Below are 25,495 nucleotides of genomic sequence, written 5' to 3'. Positions count from 1 at the left end.
CAAAAGTTATTAAGAATTATATTTGACAGGACGCGGTGGCTCACGCCTGTAATCCCAGCACTTTGGGAGGCCAAGGTGGGGGCAGATCACCTGAGGTCAGAGGTTCAAGACCGATCTGGCCAACATGGTGAAACCCCATCTCTATTACAAATACAAAATTAGCCAGGCGTGGCGGCACACGCCTGTAATCCCAGCTACTTGGGAGGCTGAGGCAGGAGAATTGCTGGAACACGGAAGGCGGAGTTTGCAGTGAGTCGAGACCTTGCCATTGCACTCCAGCCTGGGCAACAAGAGCAAAGAATTATATTCAAGACAGCAGCAGCAGAGCATTAAACCAAGCATGGGGCCGTATACAACTGCACAGGTTGCATGCCCATGAAGCCAGTCCTGATACCAAGCTACAAGCAGAGTGGGCAGGGTGCAGACCCTGTTGTCCCCTCTTCCAAGGAAAAGGCAATAGGGGCAAGTCCACCTACCATCCCTACCCCAGCTCATTTTTCCCAAAAGAAAAGGGAACATACCATTCCAGGAATAAATGAATCTGCAGCCCACTTCCCCTCCACGGACACACATGGGAGCTAACCCCAGTACCCAGAGCAACTTTTTTTTTTTTTTTTTTTTTGAGACAGAGTCTTTCTCTGTTGCCCAGGCTGGAGTACAGTAGTGAGATCTCAGCTCACTGCAACTTCTGCCTCCCGGGCTCAAGCAATTCTCCTGCCTCAGCCTCCCAAGTAGCTGGGATTACAGGCATGTACCACCACACCCAGCTAATTTTTGTATTTTTAGTAGAGACGGGATTTCCCCATGATGACCAGGTTGGTCTCGAACTCCTGACCTCAAGTGATCCGCTCCCCTCAGCTTCCCAAAGTTCTGGGATTACAGGTGTGAACCACCACACCCGGCCCCCAGAACCACTTTACAATGCCCTGCCCACAGAGGGAAGGAGGGCATGCCCTCCTTCATGCCCTCTCCTCTCCTTTACCCTCTGCAGAGCTGAGGGAGGTGCAACAGCAGCTGCTGGCCATGTCCAGGGAGAAGGGGATCCTTTCCCAGTAGATGGAGCTGGAGAGGGGCCTGGGGGATGACAATCAGGAGAAAATTGAGTTTGAGCTCATCCAGCTCCACCCCCACACTTGTGGATGGATACTCTGAGGCCCAGAGAGCATACAAGACATTAGGGCCACATAGCAGGGTCTTAGCAGAACTCTCTACAGAACTTAGGTCTCTGGATTCTTAATCCTTGCCCATCTCTGCTTCACTCTAGCATTAACAGGCAGAGGGGGGATCAAGGATGGGGACTGTAATAAAATAGCTTGTTGAATAACAAGAGAGGCTGGGTGCGGTGGCTCACACCTATAATCCCAGAACTCTGGGATGCCGAGGCAGGAGGATTGCTTGAGGCCAAGAGTTCCAGACCAGCTTGGGCAACATAGCCAGACCCCGTCTCTATTTAATACAAGAAGTAATAAAACATAAAAAGTAAAAGAATGGCAGAGTGATGCCATCTTGAAGCAAAACTGCCATGGTGACTGGCATTGGATTCCTGATTCCTGCAGCAAAGTCTTTAAACAATGCCTGTAGCATAGATAACCCCTGTATTAGTCCATTCTCACACTGCGATGAAGAAATACCTGAGACTGGGTAATTTATAAGGGAAAGACATGTAATTGACTCACAGTTCCACATTGCTGGGGAGGCCTCAGGAAAATTACAATTATGGCGGAAGGGAAAAGAGAAGCAGACACTTCACAGAGCAGCAGGAGAGAGTGAGTGCAAGCAGGGGAAATGCCAGACACACATAAAACCATCAGATCTCATGAGACTCACTCATTATCATGAAAACAGCATGGGGGTAACCACCCCCATCGCCCAATTACCTCCACCCGGTCCCTCCCCCGACACAGGGGGATTGTGGGGATTGTAATTCAAGATGAGATTTTGGGTGGGGGACACAGCCAAACCACACCAACCCCTCATAAAGCAACAATGCCTGTAACACAGATAACCCCTCATACAGATGTGTATCTAACCTCCCCAGTGGTCATGACTTTTGCAAGACAGTCTGAGCCATGACTGGTTGCACCTGTTTTACTCTAAAAGCTTGTTATAGAAAAGATATTTTCTGGACAGCAGGTGTGGTGAATCACTTTTATTCGTAAGTCCCTATTAAGTGTTTCTTTCTAAGAAGCTGGATTTGTCAGCCTCTTTCTTTCTTTCTTTTCTTTCTGAGACAAAGTCTCGCTCTTATCCCCCAGGCTGGAGTGCAATGGCGTTATCTCGGTTCACTGTAACTCCGCCTCCTGGGTTCAAGCGATTCTTCTGCCCCAGCATCCCGAATAGCTGGGATTACAGGCGCCCGCCACCATGACCGGCTAATTTTTATATTTTTAGTAGAGACGGGATTTCACCATGTCGGCCAGGCTGGTCTCGAACTCCTGACCTCAGATAATCCACCTGCCTCGGCCTCCCAAAGTGCTGGAATTACAGGCGTGAGCCACCACGCCTGGCCTGCCAGCCTCTTTCTTTTTTTTTTTTTTTTGAGACGGAGTCTTGCTCTGCCACTCAGGCTGGAGTGCAGTGGCCGAATCTCAGCTCACTGCAAGCTCCGCCTCCCGGGTTTATGCCATTCTCCTGCCTCAGCCTCCCGAGTAGCTGGGACTTCAGGCGCCCACCTCGTCGCCCGGCTAGTTTTTTGTATTTTTAAGTAGAGACGGGGTTTCACCGTATTAGCCAGGATGGTCTCGATCTCCTGACCTCGTGATCCGCCCGTCTCGGCCTCCCAAAGTGCTGGGATTACAGGCTTGAGCCACCGCGCCCGGCCGCCAGCCTCTTTCTTTGGCCTTTCAATTCCCTTGGCCTTTGGGGGTAGGTTTGCAGATATCTGCTCACTGCAGAACAGGGACAGGGGCTGAAATTTAAATTTTTACTGAAAATTAAAATTTAAAATTTTACTGCAGGCCGGGCATGGTGGCTCACACCTGTAATCCCAGCACTCTGGGAGGCCGAGGCAGACAGATCACTTGAGGTCAGGAGTTCAAGACCCAACCTGGTGAAACCCCATCTCTACTAAAAATACAAAAATTAGCTGGGCATGGTGGTATGTGCCTGTACTCCCAGCTACTCGGGAGGCTGAGTCAGGAGACGTGCTTGAATCTGGGAGGCAGAGGCTGCAGTGAGCAGAGATCATGCCACTGCACTCCAGCCTGGGTGATAGAGTAAGACTCTGTCTCAAAGATACATAGATAGATAGATAGATAGATGATAGATAGATAGATAGATAGATAGATGATCTCAGTTCACTGCAACTCTGCCTCCTGGGTTCAAGTGATTCTCCTGCCCCAGCATCTCCTGCCCCACCTCACAGAGGAAACTTCTTTGGGTTTGGGCTGGAGGCTGGCAGCGGCCTCCTCACTTATCACTGTGATAATACACAGTGATAATGTGTATTATCACTACACATCAGTATGTGTACTGATAATAATACACAATTTTACCACAGACCACTTCTGAAGTTGGTGGCTCTCTAAATGCAAAGCATCCTGTGATGTTTTTTCTCCACTTGCAGATGGAAACCATTCTGGACTAGAATTTCTTCTAGAGGGAGGTGGAGCCCTTCTGTCTTTACTTTGAGCTGCTGAGGGGGTTCTGAGGTGAGGAGCTGAAAGTGGTCAGGCCCTGATGGGACTCTGTGGCCTTGACATACAAGGAGACCAAGGAGACAGACCCTCCTTACACCTGGGAGCCAAATGCCTTGACACCGCTCTGTGTCCTGTAAGACAGCCTCTCCATCTTTCCAGTGCTAACCAACAACATCTGGCTCTCCAGATATTTTATTCATCAGGGATCCCCAGCCCTGCCTGCCTATGGCTAGGGAAGGCAGGCTGGGGCTTGAGGACAAGCCTAGGGGAGCTGGTGAAAATACAGAGAAGTGGCCAGGCGCGGTGGCTCATGCCTGTAATCCCAGCACTTTGAAAGGCCGAGGTGGGTGGATCACCTGAGGTCAGGAGTTCGAGACCAGCCTGGCCAAAATGGTGAAACCTCATCTGTACTGAAAATGCAACAATTATTCGGGTGTGGTGTCGCACATTTGTAATCCCAGCTACTCGGGAGGCTGAGTCAGGAGAATCGCTTGAACCTGGGAGGCGGAGGTTGCAGTAAGCCAAGATTGCACTCCAGCCTTAACAACAAGAGCGAAACTCCATCTCAAAAAGAAACGAAGGGAGGGAAGGGAAGGGAAGGGGAAGGGAAGGGAAGGGAAGGGAAGGAAGGGAAGGGAAGGGAAGGGAAGGGAAGGGAAGGGAAGGGAAGGGAAGGGAAGGGAAGAAAGAGAAAGAAAAAGAAAATACAGAGACGCTCCAACACGTGCTCCCATGCATCAGCAGGGGCTCAGGAAGAGGTGGGTTGCTGGGAGGATCACCTGACAGAGGAAACTTCTCTGGATTTGGGCTGGAGGCTGGCAGCGGCCTCCTTGCCCAGACCAGGCTGATGGGTAGGGGGATTGGTAGTGGAGGGGTGGGGGGCAGTGAGGGCTGACACCTTGAACCTGGATGCTGAGTTTGACACACGTAGAGCTGAACACTGATATCTGCTCAGCCAGAGTTTGGGGAGGTCTTGGACTCCAAAGCTGATTTGGGAATTAGGGAAGAAATGTTAAAGTTTTTTAGAGAATAAGGAAAGAGTCTGGGAGCTTTACTCTGCTCAGAAAGGAGAATTTATGGAAGTATAGCTCACAATCTGTGATCTGCACCCCCAAACATCCAACCTCCCATATAAGAGATAAAACACAGCATCCCTGGGAAGCATTCTTCCTGCACCTCCACCAGGCAGTCGTGCCCTGGCCCAGCCTGTCTTCATCCTTAACCATTACCATTCCACCTCCTTTTGCTCAGGGCAGGTCTGGGAATATGTTCGTGTGAGGGGTCACTTCTTGCAAATGCTCCAGTTATCCTGCACCCTTCAAGTAGGCTCCAAATCCTACAACGTTCTCCTTGCCCTCCCAACTCCCAGAGTGCCAGCTTCTTCCCATTCTGGCCAGAGTTTGTGACTTCCATGAACGCCAATAATCTACTTTTCTCTGTTTCCTCTGGCCCCTTGCTGAGGGGAAAATCAACAATAACAAAAAGAAGGATCACACCTGTAATCCCAGAAATTTGGGAGGCCAAGGCAGGCGCATCACTTGAGGCCAGGAGTTCGAGACCAGCCTGGCCAATGTGGTGAAACCTCATCTCTACTAAAAACACAAAAAATAGCCAGGTGTGGTGGTGTGCACCTGTAGTCCCAGCTACTCGGGAGGCCGAGGCAGGAGAATCACTTGAGCCCAGGAGGTGGAGGTTGCAGTGAACCGAGATTGTGCACTCCAGCCAGCAATGGAGTGAGGCTGTCTGAAAAAAAAACAACAAAAACAATAATAAAAGGGAAAATGAGTAAGGAAATAATACCCTATACCAATGTCTGTGTCTGTCTGCAGTGCACTGCATGGGTCAGAGAGACAGAAAGGGTCCCACCGGGCAGGTGCCTGGGGCTTCCTCTCCTAAGTCAATTCCCTCTCCTGATCTCCATCTCCTAGCAACCCTACATAGTCACAAGTTTGGTCTCTAAATCAGAGGTGATCATTGTCCATCACTACCTTGATTGACCACCAGAGGGAGATAGAGAGCAAAGCTTACCGCCTGCCTGAGCAGCACTCACCACATGACCTCCTGCTTCGGCATTAAGTCTCTTTTAATTGACCTGAAGCGTCCTTACAAGGCAGTCTAACTTAAATATCCGCCAGTACAATTTAAATTCTGCCCCAGGCCGGGCGCAGTGCGCCTGTAACCTCAGCACTTTGGGAGACTGAGGCAGGAGGACTGCTTGAGCCCAGGAGTTCAAGACCAGCCTGAGCAACATACGGAGACTCTTCTCTACAAAAAATTAAAAAGCTAGCCAGGCATGGCCAGGGGCGGTGGCTCACACCTGTAATCCCAGCACTTTGGGAGGCCGAGGCAGGCAGATCACCTGAGGTCAGGAGTTCGAGACCAGCCTGGCCAACATGGTGAAACCCTGTCTCTACTAAAAATACAAAAGATTAGCTGAGCGTGGTGCTGCATGCCTGTAATCCCAGCTATTTGGGAGGCTGAGGTAGGAAAATCGCTTGAAGCCAGGAGGCGGAGGTTGCAGTGAGCCAAGATTGCGCCATTGCACTCCAGCCTGGGCAACAAGAGCGAGACTCCATCTCAAAAAAAAAAAAAAAAAAAAGCCAGGCATGGTGACACATGCCTATAGTCCCAGGTACTGGGAGCAGGGAGCGGCCGCTGACACAAGAAAATCCCTAAGTCAAGGCTGCAGTGAGCCATGATTGCACCACTGCACTCCAGCCTGGGCAACACAGTGAGAACCTGTCTCAAAAAAAAAAAAAAGAAAGAAAAGAAAAGAAAAAGAAAAGAAAAGAAAAACACGCAGCTAGGCACAGTGGCTCACGCCTGTAATCCCAGCACTTTCAGAGGCCAAGGTGGGTGGATCACCTGAGGTTAGGAGTTCGAGACCAGCCTGGCCAACATGGTGAAACCCCGCCTCTACTAAAAATACAAAAATTAGTTGGGAGCGGTGGCATGTGCCTGTAATCCCAGCTACTCGGGAGGCTGAGGTAGAAGAATTGCTTGAAGCCAGGAGGCAGAGGTTGCAGTGAGCTGAGATCACACCACTGCACTCCAGCCTGGGAGACAGAGTGAGACTCCATCTCAAAAAAATAAATAAATAAATAAGAAAGTAAATGAGGCAGGGCATGGATGGGAGGAAGGAGCACCACCAAGACAGGCCTAAATGTGGATCTTTTCATTCCAAAAGCACAAGAACTTCAATCTGGCTGACCCCACAAGCCCATATATCCCCTCCCTGCCTTGAACCCACCAAGGCCCCAGCTTGGAATAATACCAGTAGGCAGTCTGGGGGAATGGGGCAATGCAGTGCAGACAGGGTTGGGACAACACCAGGAGTGTGAGCACAGGCCGGGCAGATTGCTCTGAGATCAGAGTGAAGGCGGAAGAAATGAGAGAAGCAAGACTTCCCAGTCAGAGAAGAAAAAGCTGACTAGATGGGCTTTGTGGGTCCTCAGGGAGAGCAGAGCCACGTGTGGCTTTTAGATGCCACTGTTCTCCAGATCTTTGCAGAATCCACTAGACTAGGAACCTTGGCCTGCAGCCAGTGGGAGAAGGGTAGTCACTGGGAAGAAACTCCCAAAAGTCTGACTGAGGCAATGCTATGCTGGTGAGAGGGTGGGAGTGGGACCACCTTCCCTGGAGCTGATTAAAGCATAGGAGACTGCACAGCCTCAGGACTGTATGCTGACATGCAGGCATCACGTCACTGTAGTGAGAGTTACAGGGAGGAAGAGGTGGAAATCCAGGAAGAACCAGGAAAACAGACAGAGATGAAAAGACTGTAACACATACAACAGGTTTCTATTTAAATATGTGCTTGTGATAGGGACCAGATGACTAACGACAACCTTTTTTTTTTTTTTTTTTGAGACGGAGTCTTGCTCTGTCGCCCAGCCTGGCATGCAGTGGTACGATCTCGGCTCACTGCAACCTCCGCCTCCCGGGTTCAAGCGATTCTCCTGCCTCAGTCTCCCAAGTAGCTGGGATTACAGGCGCCTGCTACCACGCCCAGCTAATTTTTGTAGTTTGGGTAGAGATGGTGTTTCCCCCATGTTGGCCAGGCTGGTCTCTAACTCCTGACCTCAGGTGATCCACCCACTTCGGCCTCCCAAAGTGCTGGAATTACAGCCGTGAGCCACCGCACGCGGCCTAATGACAACCTTCCCACACACTCAAGCCCCTACCTCTGCCTCTCCTAAGGAGGAGGGACGTTTGATTGCCGGAATGGCTAGAGCTGTGGAAGGAGGATGAAGTATTGGGTGGCTGCAGTAAGCCGTGATTGAGCCACTGCACTCCATCCTGGGTGACAGAGCGAGGCCCTGTCTCAAAAAGGCGTAGGGTGGATGGGAAGGGATGTAAAGAAAAACAGAGTGAGCAGGGACCAGAGAGGCAGGGGCAAGACTTAGCTTTGTTCTGTTTCAAGACATAGAGAAGAGATATTTGGGAGCATCTGTCATATTGAATGAGACTTTGGGGACACAAGTGGAATGATGATTTTTTTAGGGAGTTTTCCTGAGTGTGGAATGGTCTAGTCTCATTCACCATCAGCCCCTCAAGGAAACCCTCAGTAAAGAAGGAATTGGCCTGGCCGGGCGCGGTGGCTCAAGCCTGTAATCCCAGCACTTTGGGAGGCCAAGACGGGCGGATCACAAGGTCAGGAGATCGAGACCATCCTGGCTAAAACGGTGAAACCCCGTCTCTACTAAAAATACAAAAAAACCAGCCGGGCGAGGTGGCGGGCGCCTGTAGTCCCAGCTACTCCGGAGGCTGAGGCAGGAGAATGGCGTAAACCCGAGAGGCGGAGCTTGCAGTGAGCTGAGATCCGGACACTGCACTCCAGCCCGGGCGACAGAGCAAGACTCCGTCTCAAAAAAAAAAAAAAAAAAAGAAGGAATTGGCCTGGCATGGTGGTTTATCCTGTAATTCCAGCCCTTTGGGAGGCTGAGGTGGGCGGATCACAAGGTCAGGAGATCGAGACCCTCCTGGCCAACATGGTGAAACTCCGTCTCTACTAAAAATACAAAATTAGCCAGGCATGCTGGCACACACCTGTAATCCCAGCTACTCGGGAGGCTGAGGCAGAGAATTGCTTGAACCCGGGAGGTGGAGGTTGCAGTGAGCTGAGATCACGCCACTAGCACTCCAGGCTGGAGGACAGAGCGAGATTCCTTCTAAAAAAAAAAAAAAACACATGGGATTTACTCTTCACAGCGTTCAGGGTTGCGTTTCTTTTTCGATGAGTGGTACTGAGAAGAGCCTCAGGGTGGGAGCAGGCAGGCTCAGCTGTCAGGTTATACCTGCACACATGCATGGCCACATAGCCCAACACTATACGGGCCTTGCTTGTAAGTCCCTTATTCTGTCCTCTAGCAATGTGACCACGTGGGCAAAATTTGGAATTTCTTTAAAATTCCTTCTAGGCAGAGATTTAAGCTAAGAGGAGGACGTGAGTGACCTCGGTGCGACATCTGAAAGCCCATGACAAGCCTCCTGGGCTTTTCCACGAATATCGCTGTGCCCCCGCCTACCGATATGCTTATGTGTGTATACAATATTCCGTGAGGAGCAGAAACGCTGAACACTAAATAACAGAAACCCATTTGGTCTAACTCCATCTCTGCCTACTCAGACATCTGCTTCTAGCGGTATCAGAGATATGTCTATGTAGCTAAAACAAATGGAGTTAGGCAGCGATACACACAGGCTGACAAGCCCAGGATGGAGGGCAATGCTGCAGATGCTCTGCTCTCTGCTAGAATGTGTGGACATACAGGACTCCCTATCCCAGGACACTCACAGACCCCCCATGAATCCAAGATGCTCCCCAATGACGGTGATGATGACAGAACAGAGATGCCATCCCTGGTCACTCACACACATACACACACACATACTCCCACTGCCTCCCTCTGCACTCCTTCCAAAGGCACCTGCCTTCCTCTCCTCTCAATCCACAAGCCATCCTCCAGCTGCCACCTCTCTATCAGCCTTGGCTACCCCCACCCACGCTGGCACCTGCCTGGCAGCTCCCTATCCACCCCCTCAGCCCTCAGGAGGCCAGGGCACACGTGGAACAGGTTGATGCTGTTCTCCCGGAAGTAGAGCAGGAGGGGGGTGGGGTCACTAGGGCAGGCGGGGTCCCTGGAAGCCTCTGTCCCTGCATAAAGCAGGCTGTCCTGGCAAGGGACGGTCATCCTCTCAACCTACAGACCCAGCAAGCCCCAGGCCCTCACCCCAGACCCAGCTGCTGGACAGGACCGATCCCCGCTCCCAGGTAAGAACTTGATGACAGCAGGGAAGGCAGGGGTGCTCTGGGGACACAGGGAGATGGGTGGACCAAGAAGGGCATGGAACTCCCCTGGAGTCCAGTGGGATAAGTATCCCGATAGGCCTTGGGGAGGGAAGGGAGAGGCAGGCCTGTGGGCATCTCACCAGTGAAGAGGAGGCTGCCATTGCCCAAGCCCTTTCCAGGTGCACCCAGGTGGCACCAGGAGGTTGTCTGGCAGAACAGCCCTACACATGTGTGCCGTGCTTCCTGCCCCCTGCCGCTGTGAAGTGCCCGTGGTAGATGTGGGGTGCTTCCATGCCAGCTGCTGTGGCCTCTTCCACCCACGGGGATAACTGGGGTGTGCCCATTGGCCACCCAGCCAGAGCACCTGGACTCAAACTTCAAAGACAGAGACTTAAGATGCTGACCCTCAGGTCAGGCGTGGCGGCTCACACCTGTAATCCCAGCACTTTGGGAGGGTGAGGTGGGCGGATCACCTGAGGTCAGGAGTTTAAGACCAGCCTGCAAAATGGCAAAACACTGTGTCTACTAAAAACACAAAAATCAGCTGGGCACAGTGGCAGGCATCTGTAATCCCAGCTACTTGGGAGGCTGAGGCAGGAGAATCACTTGAACCCGGGAGGTGGAGGTGGCAGTGAGCCGAGATCGTGCCATTGCACCCAGCCTGGGCAACAAGAATGAAACTCCATGTCAAAAAGAAAAAAAAAAAGATGTTGCCTCTCAGGTTCCCATGGGTCCCACATTATCCAGGGCCCTCTCACCCTAGCGCACATCTCTCGGGGCCACATTCATTGGTTTTTTCCACACACATTTGCCAAGCTCCAACTCTGTGCCAGGTGTGGTACTTGCCGCTGCAGAGGTGACTAAGACCCATTTCCTGCCCTCTGGGAAGTCACAGACGAGGAGCTGAGAGGGTCAGGTGAGCAGATCATAACAGGAAGGTACATCAGAAGAGCGCTTTGGAAACACAGATACAGTCACCAGCTGCCTGGAGGACTGAGGGAAGAGGTCCCAGGAGGTGACCTGAATTGAGTGTTAGAGGAGGACTAGGGAGTCTTCAGACCTCGAAGGGGTGTTGTAAGGTGAGGAGCATCAAAATGCCTGGATCCTGGCTGGGCACAGAGGTTCACACCTGTAATCCCAGTACTTTGGGACGTCAAGGAGGGCGGATCACCTGAGGTCAGGAGTTTGAGACCAGCCTGGCCAACATGGTGAAACCCTGTCTCCATTAAAAATACAAAAATTTGCCAGGTGTGGTGGCACACACCTGTAGTCCCAGCTACTCATGAGGCTGAGGCAGGAGAATCGCTTGAATCCGAGAGGTGGAGATTGCAGGGAGCCGAGATGGCACCACTGCACTCCACCCTGGGCAACAGAGTAAGACTCCATCTCAAAAAGAAAAAACAAAAGTCTAGATCCAGGCATCCCCCAGGGGCTGTGAGAGGGGAGTGGGTCTACTGATACCTGTGAGCTGGGAGGCACGCACAAGGGAAGAACAGGGTGCAGGGAAGTGTGCCCCACACACAGAAAGGGCAACTGGGGCAGGTGAACAGCTTGACCACCCCGGCCCTTGGTACCAGCAGCATCTCCTTCCCTCCCCTGGTGTCCTCGGACCCTGGCTATTGCTAGTCCCTAGTGTGAGAGAAAGCTTTACTTCCATTGCTAAATAAATGCTCTAGACCAGGTGCAGTGGCTCACGCCTGTAATCCCAGCACTTCGGGAGTCTGGGGTGGGAGGATTACTTGAGCCAGGAGTTTGAGACCAGCCTGGGAAACATAGTGAGACTCTGTCTCTACAAAAAGATTTAAAAATTAGCCAAGTGCATGACTGCAGTCCCAGCTACTCAGGAGGCTGAAGTGGGAGGATCAATCAAGCCTTGGCGGTCAAGGCTGCAGTGAGCTGTAATCACGTCACTGCACTCCAGCCTGGGCAACAGAGTAAGACCCTGTCTCGGAAGAAAAGAGAAGAAAGTGAAACGAGGCAAGGTGAGGCGAGGTGGAGGGAAGGAAGGAAGGGAAAGAAGGAAGGAAGGAAGGAAGGAAGGAAGGAAGGAAGGAAGGAGGGAGGGAGGAGGGGAAGGAGAGGAGGGAAGGAAGGAAGGAAGGAAGGAAGGAAGGAGAGGAAGGAAGGGAGGAGAGGAAGGAAGGGAGGGAGGAAGGAGGAAGGGAGGGAGGGAGCGAGGGAGGGAGGGAGGAAGGAAGGAAGGAAGGAAGGAAGGAAGGAAGGAAGGAAAGAAAGAAAGAAAGAAAAGGGGCCGGGCGCGGTGGCTCAAGCCTGTAATCCCAGCACTTTGGGAGGCCGAGACGGGCGGATCACGAGGTCAGGAGATCGAGACCATCCTGGCTAACACTATGAAACCCCGTCTCTACTAAAAAATACAAAAAAACTAGCCGGGCGAGGTGGTGGCGCCTGTAGTCCCAGCTACTCGGGAGGCTGAGGCAGGAGAATGGCGTAAACCCGGGAGGCGGAGCTTGCAGTGAGCTGAGATCCGGCCACTGCACTCCAGCTTGGGTGACAGAGCGAGACTCCGTCTCAAAAAAAAAAAAAAAAAGAAAAGAAAAGGAAAGAAAGTAAGTCAGTCAGTCCAGTTGGCTCAGCGGCAGTGAAGAAAATGAGTGTGGGGTGAAAAAAAGGAACTTGACAAAGAAAAGGGAGGTGAGGCTTTGCTGACCATCTATGGGACTTTGGGGCAATCTTTAACTAGGTTCCTCACCATAAAATGCAGACTCCGTTGGTTCTTTCCAGCTGTGACATGAGACAATCCAGGCATCTCTAAGAGCTCTCCCTGCCCCAGAGTCGGGTGAACCCTCTCTGCAGGGGCCCAGCCCATATCCCGGGCTTCTCGGCAACCACCTTGACACTCTCCTGTCTCCCCATCTCCACAGAGACCATGACCATGTTTGAAAATGTCACCCGGGCCCTGGTCAGACAGCTAAACCCTCGAGGGGACCTGACACCTCTTGACAGCCTCATCGACTTCAAGCGCTTCCATCCCTTCTGCCTGGTGCTGAGGAAGAGGAAGAGCACACTGTTCTGGGGGGCCCGGTACGTCCGCACCGACTACACACTGCTGGATGTGCTTGAGCCGGGCAGCTCACCTTCAGGTCAGCCTGGAGCAGGGCTGGGAACTGAGGGATTCTGAGGGGTGGGGGCTGGGCACCTGGCCTGCAAGGAGGACCTCAGAGCTCCCTCTGGCCAGAGGTGATTCGATGTCATCTAGCCCAAAGTCATCGTCAGGAGCTGAGGAGCCTGGGGGTCAGGTGATACCTCTCAGCTCAGCCTCTTTTCTTTATTTACTCATTTGTTTTGTAGAGACGGGGTCTTGCTTTGTTCCCCAGGCTGGTTTCAAACTTCTGGGCTCAAGCAATCCTTCCATCTTGGCCTCCCAAAATGCTGGGATTACAGATGTGAGTTACTGCGCCCAGCCAGCCCAGCCCCTTTCATCTTTTCCCTCCTGCAGATCCAACAGATGCTGGGAATTTTGGCTTTAAGAATATGCTGGACACCCGAGTGGAGGGAGATGTGGATGTACCAAAGACGGTGAAGGTGAAGGGAACAGCAGGGCTCTCGCAGAACAGCACTCTGGAGGTCCAGACACTCAGTGTGGCTCCTAAGGCCCTGGAGACCTTGCAGGAGAGGTGAGAGTGGGCAGGACCCAGGGTTGCCCGGGATGTGGGTGGGGCAGTGCATGGAAAGGGTGCTTAGGGCCTTAAGTTAAAAATACAAGTTGAAAGATAGGACCCTTGCACTGACCTTTGCCAATGTGGTCACCACCGGGGAGCTCTTGAAGGCAACCCTTCTGGCCTATGGCTGCATCCAGGCCATTTCCTAGTCACAACTCCCAGTGCTGCCACCGTCTCCAGGAGCACCTCCCCACTGTCACACATGCACAGGGAGGACGATGTCCACACCAGTTTGCTGTGTGATCTTGGAAAAGTCACTTCTCTTGGGACTTCAGTTTTCTTTTCTGCAAAATGACAGGATTGGATGATCATCTCTAAGGCTCCTTCTAACTCTGAGACTATGCAATACACTAGAAAAAGGAGGGATGGGTCTTAACTGCCCCCAGCTGAGGCCTGAGCACTGTGTTCTGCTCCCATAAATGAAGCCTCCTGCCTGACCCCAATACACACTCAGCATGCCCTCGGGAATGCTGCCCCACAGCACAAAGGGTGTGGCAGGTGCCACATTGATGCTGGGCTCCGTGGATGTTTGCCTTGACACGGGAACTGACTTTTAAGTAGTTAAGTAGTGGTTGAAAGAAGGGGAGGTAAGGACTGGGAAGGCCAGAAGGAAGGGCCAGGGTAGTCATCCAGCAAGCATGTATATAGTAAAGCACTCTGCTATGGGCTAGGGTGCGCCTAGAACATCTTTGTCCAAGAACCTTGCAGTCTAGGAAGGTGAAAATTTTAAAAACCTGTGCAACAGTAATTATAATCAAAGCCAAGAACTGCTAAGTGCTGTAGGGATGGTTTGACTGAGTCTTGTGGCAGGTCAAAGGGACTTCTGGCTGGGAAAATAAGGGAAGATCTCACAGACATGGCAGCCTCTGTTCTGGGCCTTGAAAGATGAGTAGAAATTGGGCATGCAGGGCTGGGAGAAGGGTATTATGAAGGCACACAGGTAAGCAATCTCAAAACCACCAGGCTCCAGGAACAGCCAGCATGGCAGGGGCAGAAGAGGTGTAAGTAGAACGAGCAGGAAATGCAGGTGAACCCAAACCACGGAAGAGGCAAGTGACAGCTCCAGGAGACTGAATTGTAGGCACCAGGAAGGTCCTGAAAATGCTCTGATGTGTCCCATGACTAATCCAGCTGAATGGAGGAAGTATGTCAGATAGGGGAAGGAGAACAGGGATTTGAAGCAGTCAGACAAGGCAAGACAGTTTTCTTCTTATTTTTGTTTGAAACGGTTTTTCGCTCGTTGCCTGAGCTGGAGTGCAGTGGTGCGATCTTGGCTCACTACAACTTCGGCCTCCTGGGTTCAAGCGATTCTCCTGCCTCAGCCTCATGAGTAGGTGGGACTACAGGTGCCCGCCACTACACCCAGCTAATTTTTTTAATGTTTTTATTATTTTTATTTTTATTTATTTTTATTTTTGAGACCGAGTCTTGTTCTGTCGCCCAGGCTGGAGTGCAGGGGCGCGATCTTAGCTCACTGCAACCTCCGCCTCCCGGGTTCGAGCGATTATCCTGCCTCAGCCTCCCAAGTAGGTGGGACTACAGGTGCCTGCCACCATGCCCGGCTAATTTTTTATATTTTTAGTAGAGATGGGATTTCACCATATTGGCCAGGCTGATCTCGAACCCCTGACCTTGTGATCCAACTGCCTCGGCCTCCCAAAGTTCTGGGATTATAGGTGTGAGCCACTGCGCCTGGCTAATTTTTGTATTTTTAGTAGATATGGGGTTTCACCATGTTAGTCAGGCTGTTCTCAAACTCCTGACCTCACGTGATCTGCCTGCCTTGGCCTCCCAAAGTGCTGGGATTACAGGTGTGAGCCACCGCGCGCCCATCCTTTTTTTTTTTTTTTTTTTTTTGAGACAGAGTCTCTGTTGCACAGGCTGGAGTGCAGTGACCCGATACCCGGTCACTGCAACCCCCGCCTCCCAGGTTCAAGTAATCATCCTGCCTCAGCCTCCCGTGTAGCTGGGATTGCAGGTGCACACCACCACACCCAGCTAATTGTCATATTTTTGGAAGAGATGGGGTTTCACCATGTTAGCCAGGCTGGTCTCGAACTCCTGACCTCAGGTGATCTGCCCACCTTGGCCTCCCAAAGTGCTGAGATTACAGGCATGAACCACTGCGCCCAGCCAAGACACTGTTCTTCTATCCCATGAGCGATGTAAACTGAGGACCCGAGCTCAGGGCAATAGGAGTGAAGAGGGAGGAATGGATGCACGGCCCATTGCCAAGGGTAATAGAATGGCCTGGGCTTGGTAACTGATTGCAGGATGAGGGAAACGGTTTTGTCAAAGGCGACTGTGAGATTTTACCCAGGTTGTGACATTATAGGACATTAAAGGTACCATTACAGGTGACAAACAGGAAGACAGAGGTTAGAGGTAGATTTGGAGATTGTGAGTTCCTTTTGGATGTTTTGAGTTTCTGGTTCTGTTGAGACATCAGCTGAGAATGTTTAACAGGTGGTTGGAAATAAGGGCCTGGATCTCAGGAGAGAAGTCAAAGTGAAGATATACACAAGGTAATCAGCAATATAAAGATTACAACTGTAGGAGCCAGGGGAGGAGTCTCACTCCTGTAAGCCCAGCACTTTGGGAAGCCAAGGCAGGATTGCTTGAGCCCAGGAGTTCAAACCAGCCTGGGCAAGACAGTGAAACCCCCATCTCTACAAAAACGCAAATATTAGCAGGGCACGGTGGTGCACCTAGAGTCCCAGTTACTCAGGAGGTTGAGGCAAGAGGATCGCTTAAGCCCAAGAGCTCAAGTCTGCAGTGAGTTATGATCGAGCCACTGCACTTTAGCCTGGGCAACAGAGTAAGACCTTAAAAAAAAAAAAGAAAGAAAAAGAAAAAACTGTAGGAGTGAGTTGGGTGGGGGGAGCTTTTGGAGGGAGTTGAGAAAACAGGACTGAGAATAGAATCTTACAGAACATAAAATGTTAGAGAACCAAAGAAACTGGAAAATGAGGTGCAGACAGAATGGATAAGATTTAGAAACTAGAAGCACGGGAGTTGAGCCAGGGTGGTACAGTGTGACTGGAAGCCAAGAGAAGCCAGCGTTGCACGGAGGGTTTCGACAGCAGGATCGAGTATTGCAGAGTTAGGCGAGGTCATTGGGACTGATAGGTAAGAGATCATTGTAATTTCAGCTGAGTAGTGGAAATAGAAGGCAAATTATAAAGAATTTAGGAGGGGCCGGGCGCGGTGGCTCAAGCCTGTAATCCCAGCACTTTGGGAGGCCGAGACGGGCGGATCACGAGGTCAGGAGATCAAGACCATCCTGGCTAACACGGTGAAACCCCGTCTCTACTAAAAAATACAAAAAACTAGCCGGGCGAGGTGGCAGGCGCCTGTAGTCCCAGCTACTCGGGAGGCTGAGGCAGGAGAATGGCGTAAACCCGGGAGGCGGAGCTTGCAGTGAGCTGAGATCCGGCCACTGCACTCCAGCATGGGCGATAGAGCGAGACTCCGTCTCAAAACAAAAAAAAAAGAATTTAGGAGGACCAGGCACAGGGGCTCACATCTGTATTCTCAGCTATTTGGGAGGCTGAGGCAGGAGAATCGCTTGAACCCAAGAGGCAGAGGTTGCAGTGAGCCAAGATCACGCCACTGCACTCCAGCTCGGGTGACAGAGTGAGTAAGACTCTGTTTCAAAAAAAAAAAAGAATTTAGGAGTGGGCAGGAAGTGGACACTGGAGGTGAGCATATCTTTTGATATATTTGCCAATGAAATGAAGGAAAAAAAGGGTAGTAATTTGAGGGAGTAGCATGATCAAAGCAAACAAATTTGTTAGGATTAGGGACACATTTATATATGGAATCAGACAGAAGGAGCAAGTGGAGAGGAGGAACTGGTGTCAACAGCAAGAGAGAGCATAAGACGTGGAAAGAAAGGATCCCAGAGAGATGAGTGGGGAGGAAAGGGGGGCGCATCTACCCCTGAACTGGAGGAAAAGGGAGTCAGAAGCACCTGAGAGGCCCTGTTACTGGCCAGGTGCTGACCCAGATAATTACCGAGTTTATCTCTGAGCAACCCAGGAGGTCAGCATCATTTCATTCATTTCATAGATGAGGCAACTGAGACTCAGAGAAGCTGCCCTGCCAGTAAGCAAGAGATCTGGGTTTCAACCTCAGCCCTAGTCCAGAGTCCTTGCTCCTTCCCTGCCACCCACAATATCTAGCTCCTGGGAATGACAGAAGGAAACAGGAGGGTGTGGCACAGGGAGGAAGGAGCTCTGAATGGTTTCCTTATGTTTCTCCTGCCACAGGAAGCTGGCAGCAGATCACCCATTCCTGAAGGAGATGCAAGATCAAGGGGAGAACCTGTATGTGGTGATGGAGGTGGTGGAGACAGTGCGGGAGGTCACACTGGAGCGAGTCGGCAAGGCAGAGGCCTGCTTCTCCCTCCCCTTCTTCACCCCACTGGGGCTACAGGTTTGATTCAAACACACACACACTCTCACACCCACACTCACATTTACATTCAGCCCCACCCTGGAGGCTTCATTAGCTTTGCTGGATCAGTGCCAACCCAGGATGCTGAAAAGGGCCACTCCTTCCACTAGCTCTTCAAGATCCAAACCCCAGACACAGGCCCCCTCCCTGGTCAGTGGCACCCAGTGAGGGCAGATCCCTGCGCCAGATGCCACAGGGAACTACCGGGGAAGGGGAAAGTCACATTCATGGGTCTTCCCTCATGGTGCTCCCAATCCAAAGAGGAGACATCCTTACTCTCAGAAAGTCCTCAGGTTTATACAGGAGACACCGAGGTTAAAGCCCAGAGAACACAGGCTTGGAAAAGCCAATGGAAATAAAGAATGCTCTCCATACCTCTATCTATTGCATCTAAATATTCAAGGGATGGTTTGGGATGTGGAGCCGGGAGTAGGGGTTAGTCATGGAAGGCGTCCTGAAAGAGGTAAGCATGGGACAGACGGCGAAGAGACGGAAGGAGCCAGGGCTTGGGTGGAAGCTCTAGGGTGATGTATAGGCAGGAGATGGAGCAGGTCTGCCCGGTTCCCTTCATGCATCTGAACCAGGAAGACAGATACAGGTCACTGAAGGGAAAATCAGCAGAAATGAGTGCAAGGACTTTGAAGTCCTTCCTCAGAGTCCAGACCAGGGACACCACTGAAGGCTTCCAACTTCTTATCTCCCTGAAGGTTCTCAGCCCTGACCCTGCACCTCCCCCAACTCGCACTCCCAATATATCATACTTAAGATGTCCAGAGATTCACAAATTCTCATTGTCTAATTCTAGGGATCTATTAACCACAAGGAGGCTGTAACCATCCCCAAGGGCTGCGTCCTGGCCTTTCGAGTGAGACAGCTGATGGTCAAAGGCAAAGATGAGTGGGGTGAGCAGAGACCCGCATGTTCTCCCCACAGGATAAGAATTACCGGCACCAATACTGAGGCACCCTGGTCTCCTCTTGTGGCAATGTCAGAGCATGAGCAGGGAGGTGTATTGCACTGTGATCTGACTGCAACCATGGAGGCTGCTCTGGAGAGAAGGGTGAAGAGGCTCCTGGATTTTGAGCATCTTCCGGGTGCTGGGCACTGTGGTCATTGGGGGAGGGGGTACAAAGATGAACAAGAAGCCTGTGGCCAAAGGAGGAAACAGACAGAGACTGGAATGGAAGGTAGAAAGTGGTGTTCTCATAGTAAAGAATTTATCAAGGAAGAAAAGATTGCTTCCAGCAATGGAGGTTGAAGCAGGGAATTACATGAAGCGCTTGGGGTGCAAAGTCGTAGCCCTTAGCAGAGCCCTTTGGCTTGAGACTGAAGAAGGGAATGTGGGGCAGCTGCTAAGTGCCCTCCTGCCCTGCCTCCCTTGCCCTTCACAGATATTCCACATATCTGCAATGATAACATGCAAACCTTCCCTCCTGGAGGTAAGTGAAACTGCTTACGGGTTTCCCACATCTTCCACCCCACCCCTGACATTATCTGCTAAAATCCTCCACCTTCTCCTAGCTTATACTATAATCCCCCAAGGAGCCTCTGCTTTTGTTTCCCAAGTCCCTAAGAATACCTAGCCTCAACTTTAGGAAAGACAGAGGCATATACATACTGTCCCAGAGAGATACAGAAACCGACACACAGACCGGAAGGCACAGTCAGAAGCAGAAGTAAGACTTGGAGACAGAGTGTGTTCCCGAATCGTGGGGGTGGATGAGCTAGCATAATCTCCCTGTGTTTTTATAATGATCACTGATGAAACTGCCTTGAAGACTGTTTTAGATGAAAAGGCAAAAATGGGTTTTGTGCTGACAGATGTGCATTTTTTCTGTCTTCAGAAAAGTCAGGAGAGGAGAAGGTCATCCGTAAGTGTTTCCTTTCATTCGACTGAAACTTTCTTGACTCAGAATTTTAAAACTCCAGTCTTTTTCTTTCCTTCTCACGGGACTGACAGGGAAATGTCAGAGTGAGTCTCAGCAAACAATTGTCCCCAAAACATGGTAGAAATTCCAATAGCTTGGGAAAAAGCAGTGGAAAGGGGGAGTCTTTGGACAAGATGCCCAGGTGGTCTGATGCCTGAGACCTTTGTCCTCAAGAGCCTTAGTAGCAGCCAGGTACAGTGACTCACGCCTATAATCCCAGCACTTTGGGAGGCTGAGGCAGGAGGATCCCTTGAGCTCAGGAGTTCGAGACCAGTCTGGGCAATATAGTGAGACAGTGTCTCTTATTTAAAAAAAAAAAATTTTTTTTTTTTTTTTGAGATGGAGTTTCACTCTTGTTGCCCAGGCTAGAGTGTAGTGGCGCAGTCTCAGCCCACTGCAACCTCCACCTCCCCGGTTCAAGTGATTCTCCTGCCTCAGCCTCCTGAGTAGCTGGGATTACAGACACCCGCCACCATGGCCTGCTAATTTTTTTACTTTTAGTAGAGACAGGGTTTCACTATGTTGGCCAGGCAGGTCTCGAACTCCTGACCTCAGGTGATCCACCCACCTCAGCCTCCCAAAGTGCTCGGATTATAGGTGTGAGCCATGGCGCCTGGCCTTTTTTTTTTTCCTTTTCTTGAGACAGAGTCTCATTCTGTTGCGCAGACTGGAGTGCAATGGTTAGATCTCAGCTCACTGCAACCTCCACCTCCGGGATTCAAGAAATTCTTGTGCTTCAGCCTCCCGAGTAGCTAGGATAACAGTCATGGGCCACCACGCTCGGCTAATTTTTAGTATAAATGGGGTTTCACCATGTTGGCCAGGCTGGTCTCAAACTCCTGACCTCAGGTGATCCTCCCTCCTTGGTCTCCCAAAGTGCTGGGATTACAGGTGTGAGCCACTGCGCCTGGCCTAACAAAAAAAGAAAAAAAATTTAAGAGTCTTAGTAGCTATAATCTGCTACACACACATCTGCAACTCGGCCGCCCAGCAACTGGGGCCAGAGCCAGTGAGTCACAGTAACACCAGGAACAAGCTAGCTGGACTCTCCCCAGGAGACAGGCAGGATGTATTTCCTCATCTTCCTTAGTGTCTCATCCCCTGGGTATGGCTGCCATTCTGAAGGATTGCAATCTTATCTTTTTTTTTTTTTTTCCCCCCTCAGTTATCCAGGCATCTGATGTTGGTAAGGAACTTCGTGAGTTTCTCCCAAGACTTTGGCATGGAGGTAGCAGTAGGGTAGAGAGAGGAGAAGGCAAAGTCATTCTTCTTTGTCAACTAACTCATGAGAAGGGAAAACAGACCTTCTTTCTCCACTTTTTGCTGGAGTCTCAAAGAAAAGTCAATGGTGTACTGATATGGGATGACGCCTGGGATCTCAGGAAGATTAACTGTTGGGTTAGATGACAACATGTATCCTGGCCCACCTTCTCGCCCCAACCCTCAGGATAGGGTTTTGGTGGATAGTTCTGTCACCGCATTCCTTGGTAAAGAAAAATGGGGTCAGGCTCAAACTAGGGGGTAGAGCATGGGTATCTAAAGGGGCTGAGTGTAGGAGCCCTGCAGGGGGATGCTGATTAGAGGGGAAGGTGCCTGATGGAGGGCTGTGTGTCCCATTATTGTCCCCATAGGGGACGTACACAAAGGCTTCGGGACACTAAAAGAAGAAGTTCAGAGAGAGACCCAACAAGTGGAGAGGCTGAGCCAAGCGGGGCAAAGCTCCCTGCTCAGCTCCCTCAGCAAACTTCTAGGGAAGAAAAAGGAGCTTCAAGACCTTGAGCTCGCGGTGAGGACCTAGTGGAAGTGGGGAAGGGTGGGAGAAGGCATGTTTCGGTGAAGGTTTGGTGGGGGCGGGTATTGCAGCAGGTGGGGAGATCTGACTGGAGCAGGAGGTGGGTGGCCAGGGGAGTCCATCTTAGATACCTTCCCCAAGGCTGGCCACGTGCCCCCAGGCTGCCAGGCCACTGCTCCTCCCTTTGTCCCCTGGAAAAGGGCAAACACTGGGTTCCCCCAAGGCACATCAGATGACGCCCGGGATCTCGGGAAGATTAACTGTTGAGTTAGATGACAACATGTATCCTGGCCCACCTTCTCGCCCCAACCCTCAGGCCAGAAGGGCCATCTGCTGGAGGGGCTGGAACCTTCCCTTTCCAGAGTCCAAAACTTAGGGACCAAGGAACCCAGGAGTCCAGTACTCTTCAGGACTTGAGGTCTCAAAAAAGAAATCAGGAAATGGGAGAGAGTTCCCGTGTGTCAAGGGGTCATTATGTGCTGGGCCTTGGGTTGGGCCCTTTCCTATGTTAGCTTCAATAGTCATCCACCTTCCCCCACAGCTTGAAGGGGCTCTAGACAAGGGACATGAAGTGACCCTGGAGGCACTCCCAAAAGATGTCCTGCTGTCAAAGGAGGCCGTGGGCGCCACCCTCTATTTCGTTGGAGCCCTAACAGGTAAGTGGGGAATAAGGTCTTCCTTTATAGACCTTTTCAGTAATAGGAATGAATCGCTTGAATCAATTCCCAAATGGATGAATAAATGAATGAATGAATGACAAATTATACCATGGTTAAGTAGTTTATATGTACATTTTTATAAATTGGTTTCATGGTTGGGCACGGTGGCTCATGACTGTAATTCCAGCACTTTGGGAGGCCAAGGCGGATAGATCACCTGAGGTCAAGAGTTCAAGACCAGCCTGGCCAACATGGTGAAACCCCGCCTTTTCCAAAAATACAAAAATTAGCTGGGCATGGTGGCAGGTGCCTGTAATCCCAGCTACTCGGAAGGCTAAGGCAGGAGAATCGCTTGAACCCGGGAGGGGTAGGTTGCAGTGAGCCAAGATCACTCCATTGCACTCCAGCCTGGGCAACAGAGCAAGACTCCATCAAAAAAAAAAAAAAAAAAATTGGTTTCATTCCTAAGGATTCACTTGGTTGCATTGGGTGATCTGAGAAGATAGCCTAGTCTTGCTAATAGAGGTTGAATAACCCTAGCTTTATCAGCAACATACTTAAAATTTCTGCATATAGCTAAGCTCATCACTTCTATCCTGATACCTGGTAGCTTTAACTTCAGGGAGTAACATTTTCTGATCTTGCCCCTAAAAGCTCTTCTTCCCTCCACATTTTCTAGTTTTCCACTTAGAAAAACTCTGTGGTCCTTCAGGTGTAAGCTAAAATGTTTGTTCCCTTAAGAAGCCTGCCCTCTGACTCCAAGACCAAAGTGAACCCCTCAGCTATGGCTCCCTTAACATCTGTGTTGTAATTACATCCAATGAATGAAGCTGAAATTCTGGAAGTGTGCTATTTGGAGTCTGTAGTCCCCTCTGCACCAGCAACACACATCTTTCTCTGCTTTTTTTCTTCAGAGCTAAGTGAAGTCCAACAGAAGCTGCTGGTGAAATCCATGGAGAAAAAGATCCTACCCGTGCAGCTAAAGCTGGTGAGGGAAAAACAGCAGATGCTGGGGAGGGTCTGGAAGTAGCTGCAGCCAGTGGAGATACAGATTTTGCCTAAGGATGGAGCCATTCTGGAGGACCCCCCTCTTATCACAGGGGCTTATACCCAGTCCTCCTTTCTATTTCTCCTTTTTTTGTTATTTCACAAGAGGTAGAAGACCGAATTTCTGGGCAATGATCTGGGTTTATCAGCCTGATCTAGGGAGAAGAGACAGAAACTCTGGTCTTGTTTATTCCTAGCCAAATGTTGTAAGCAATTTTTTTTTTTTTTTTGAGGCGGAGTTTTGCTCTTGTTGCCCAGCCTGAAGTGCAGTGGTACAATCTCGGCTCACCACACCTCGGCTTCCCGGGTTCAAGCGATTCTCCTGCCTCAGCCTCCCGAGTAGCTGGGATTACAGGCGACCGCCATCATGCCTTGCTAATATTGTATTTTTAGTAGAGACAAGGTTTCACCATGTTGGCCAGGCTCATCTCCAACTCCCAACCTCAGGTGATCCACCCGCCTCAGCCTCCCAAAGTGCTGGGATTACAGGCGTGAGCCACTGCGCCTGGCCTGTAAGCAAATTTTTTAATGTGTTTGAGTCTGTCTCAATTTATTCCTCTGTAAAATGGGGCTAAAAATCAACGTGCTGCCCACGTATAGGGCTGTTCAAAGACTCAGATGGGGTTGTAATGTAAGGTAAAGTAAGAAATTCTAGTAAGGGGAATGTAACCTTCTTGTGATTTTTGTGAGTTAGGAGAGGACAGAGGTTTCCAGTTCTTTCTTTTCATGCTGTTTTGGTTCCCTCCAGGTGGAGAGCACGATGGAACAGAACTTCCTGCAGGATAAAGAGGGCGTTTTCCCCCTGCATCCTGAGCTGCTCTCCTCCCTTGGGGAGGAGGAGCTGACCCTCACAGAGGCCCTAGTTGGGCTGAGCGGCCTGGAAGTGCAGAGATCGGGCCCCCAATATATGTGGGACCCAGACACCCTCCCTCACCTCTGTGCTCTTTATGCTGGCCTCTCTCTCCTTCAGCAGCTGACCAAGGCCTCTTAATTTGCCTTTTACATCTGCTTCATGACTCCCTAATGCCTTCCCAACCTCGTGGTGCTGTGTCCTTACCACCTAAGGGCATTTCAGAGCCATTAGCTGAAGACATCTGAAATGTCAGCTGGTGACCATGATAACCAATTTCCACCTGTCCAACCATGTATCACCCCCTACCCCTCCAGCTCCGCAACCCGCTAAGCCCATCTGCTGATGCTTAAATTTTCTTTTCTTTTCTTTTTTTTGAGATGGAGTCTCACTCTGTCACCCAGGCTGGAGTGCAGTGGCGTGATCTTGGCTCACTGCAACCTCCGCCTCCCGGGTTCAAGAAATTCTCATGCCTCAGCCTCTCGAGCAGCTGGAATTACAGGCATGTGCCATGACGCCCGGCTAATTTTTGTACTTTTAGTAGAGACAGGGTTTCACCATGTTGCCCAGGTTGGTCTCAAACTCCTGGCCTCAAGTGATCTGCCCGCCTCGGCCTCCCAAAGTGCTGGGATTACAGGCATAAGCCACTGTGCCCGGCCTATGCTTAAATGTTCTAGAAGTAGAAGCACTCAGACTTTTTTTTTTTTATTTCTTTTGTTTTTGTTTTTGTTTTTAGCACTCAGACTTTTAAAACTATGAGTCACCTCAGCAAAACTGAAAAAAAAAAAGAAAAAAAGATTAATTTCCTACCCTAATCTCTCCTACTTATACTTCCCCAAAAAACAAGCTTTACTGGAATTAATGGAAAATATGTCAGTCTTAGGATGATATGTCTTTTGGTGTTTTTCTTTAAAGAATTTATCATACAGAAATTCTTAATTTGTGCCAGAAAAAGAAATTATTATCATACTGCATACAGATCATATGTACATGAATATGATGCTGTACTGTCCTCAGGCAAGCTGGAAAATGCTCAGAGCGTACAGAATGTGGAATCTAGATTCTTTTTTTTTTTTTCTGTTCAATTAGTTTTCTTTAATGGAGTCTAGATTCTCAAGTGAGAAGATATCAAAGCAGTTTGTCTTCAAAGA

At 50.5% G+C, this 25,495-nt stretch overlaps 1 protein-coding gene across 4 annotated transcripts; it reads left to right on the top strand.

Annotated features, from left to right (window-relative positions):
• The first annotated feature begins 9,770 nt into the window (after nt 1-9,770).
• GSDMA (gasdermin A) lies at nt 9,771-24,818 on the top strand. Of its 4 annotated transcripts, XM_033183156.1 has the most exons (12): nt 9,771-9,912; nt 12,813-13,031; nt 13,388-13,565; nt 17,882-18,047; nt 18,874-18,970; nt 19,460-19,507; nt 19,913-19,939; nt 21,162-21,182; nt 21,628-21,782; nt 22,330-22,444; nt 23,362-23,435; nt 24,243-24,818. In XM_033183156.1, exons 2-12 carry the CDS (start codon nt 12,818-12,820, stop codon nt 24,483-24,485), a joined length of 1,338 nt encoding a protein of 445 aa, XP_033039047.1. In that variant the 5' UTR covers nt 9,771-9,912; nt 12,813-12,817; the 3' UTR covers nt 24,486-24,818. The 4 variants fall into 4 exon arrangements, with proteins under 4 accessions (XP_033039047.1, XP_033039049.1, XP_033039048.1 ...); XM_033183158.1 differs by lacking the exon at nt 19,913-19,939; XM_033183157.1 differs by lacking the exon at nt 21,162-21,182.
• The last annotated feature ends 677 nt before the right edge of the window (nt 24,819-25,495 follow it).

Source organism: Trachypithecus francoisi, unplaced genomic scaffold (genome assembly GCF_009764315.1).
Source record: "Trachypithecus francoisi isolate TF-2019V2 unplaced genomic scaffold, Tfra_2.0 Lachesis_group20, whole genome shotgun sequence".
NCBI classification, from domain to species: domain Eukaryota; kingdom Metazoa; phylum Chordata; class Mammalia; order Primates; family Cercopithecidae; genus Trachypithecus; species Trachypithecus francoisi.
Note: the sequence above shows the minus strand (reverse complement) of the source record. Positions and strands in the feature narration are given on the sequence as shown.

Coding starts and splice junctions, on each gene's coding strand:
- GSDMA (XM_033183156.1), top strand. CDS start 12,818: ATGACCATGTTTGAAAATGTCACCCGGGCCCTGGTCAGACAGCTAAAC. Junction 19,940..21,161: donor AGGAGAGGAGAAGGTCATCC/GTAAGTGTTTCC, acceptor TTCCCCCCTCAG/TTATCCAGGCATCTGATGTT. Junction 23,436..24,242: donor TACCCGTGCAGCTAAAGCTG/GTGAGGGAAAAA, acceptor GGTTCCCTCCAG/GTGGAGAGCACGATGGAACA.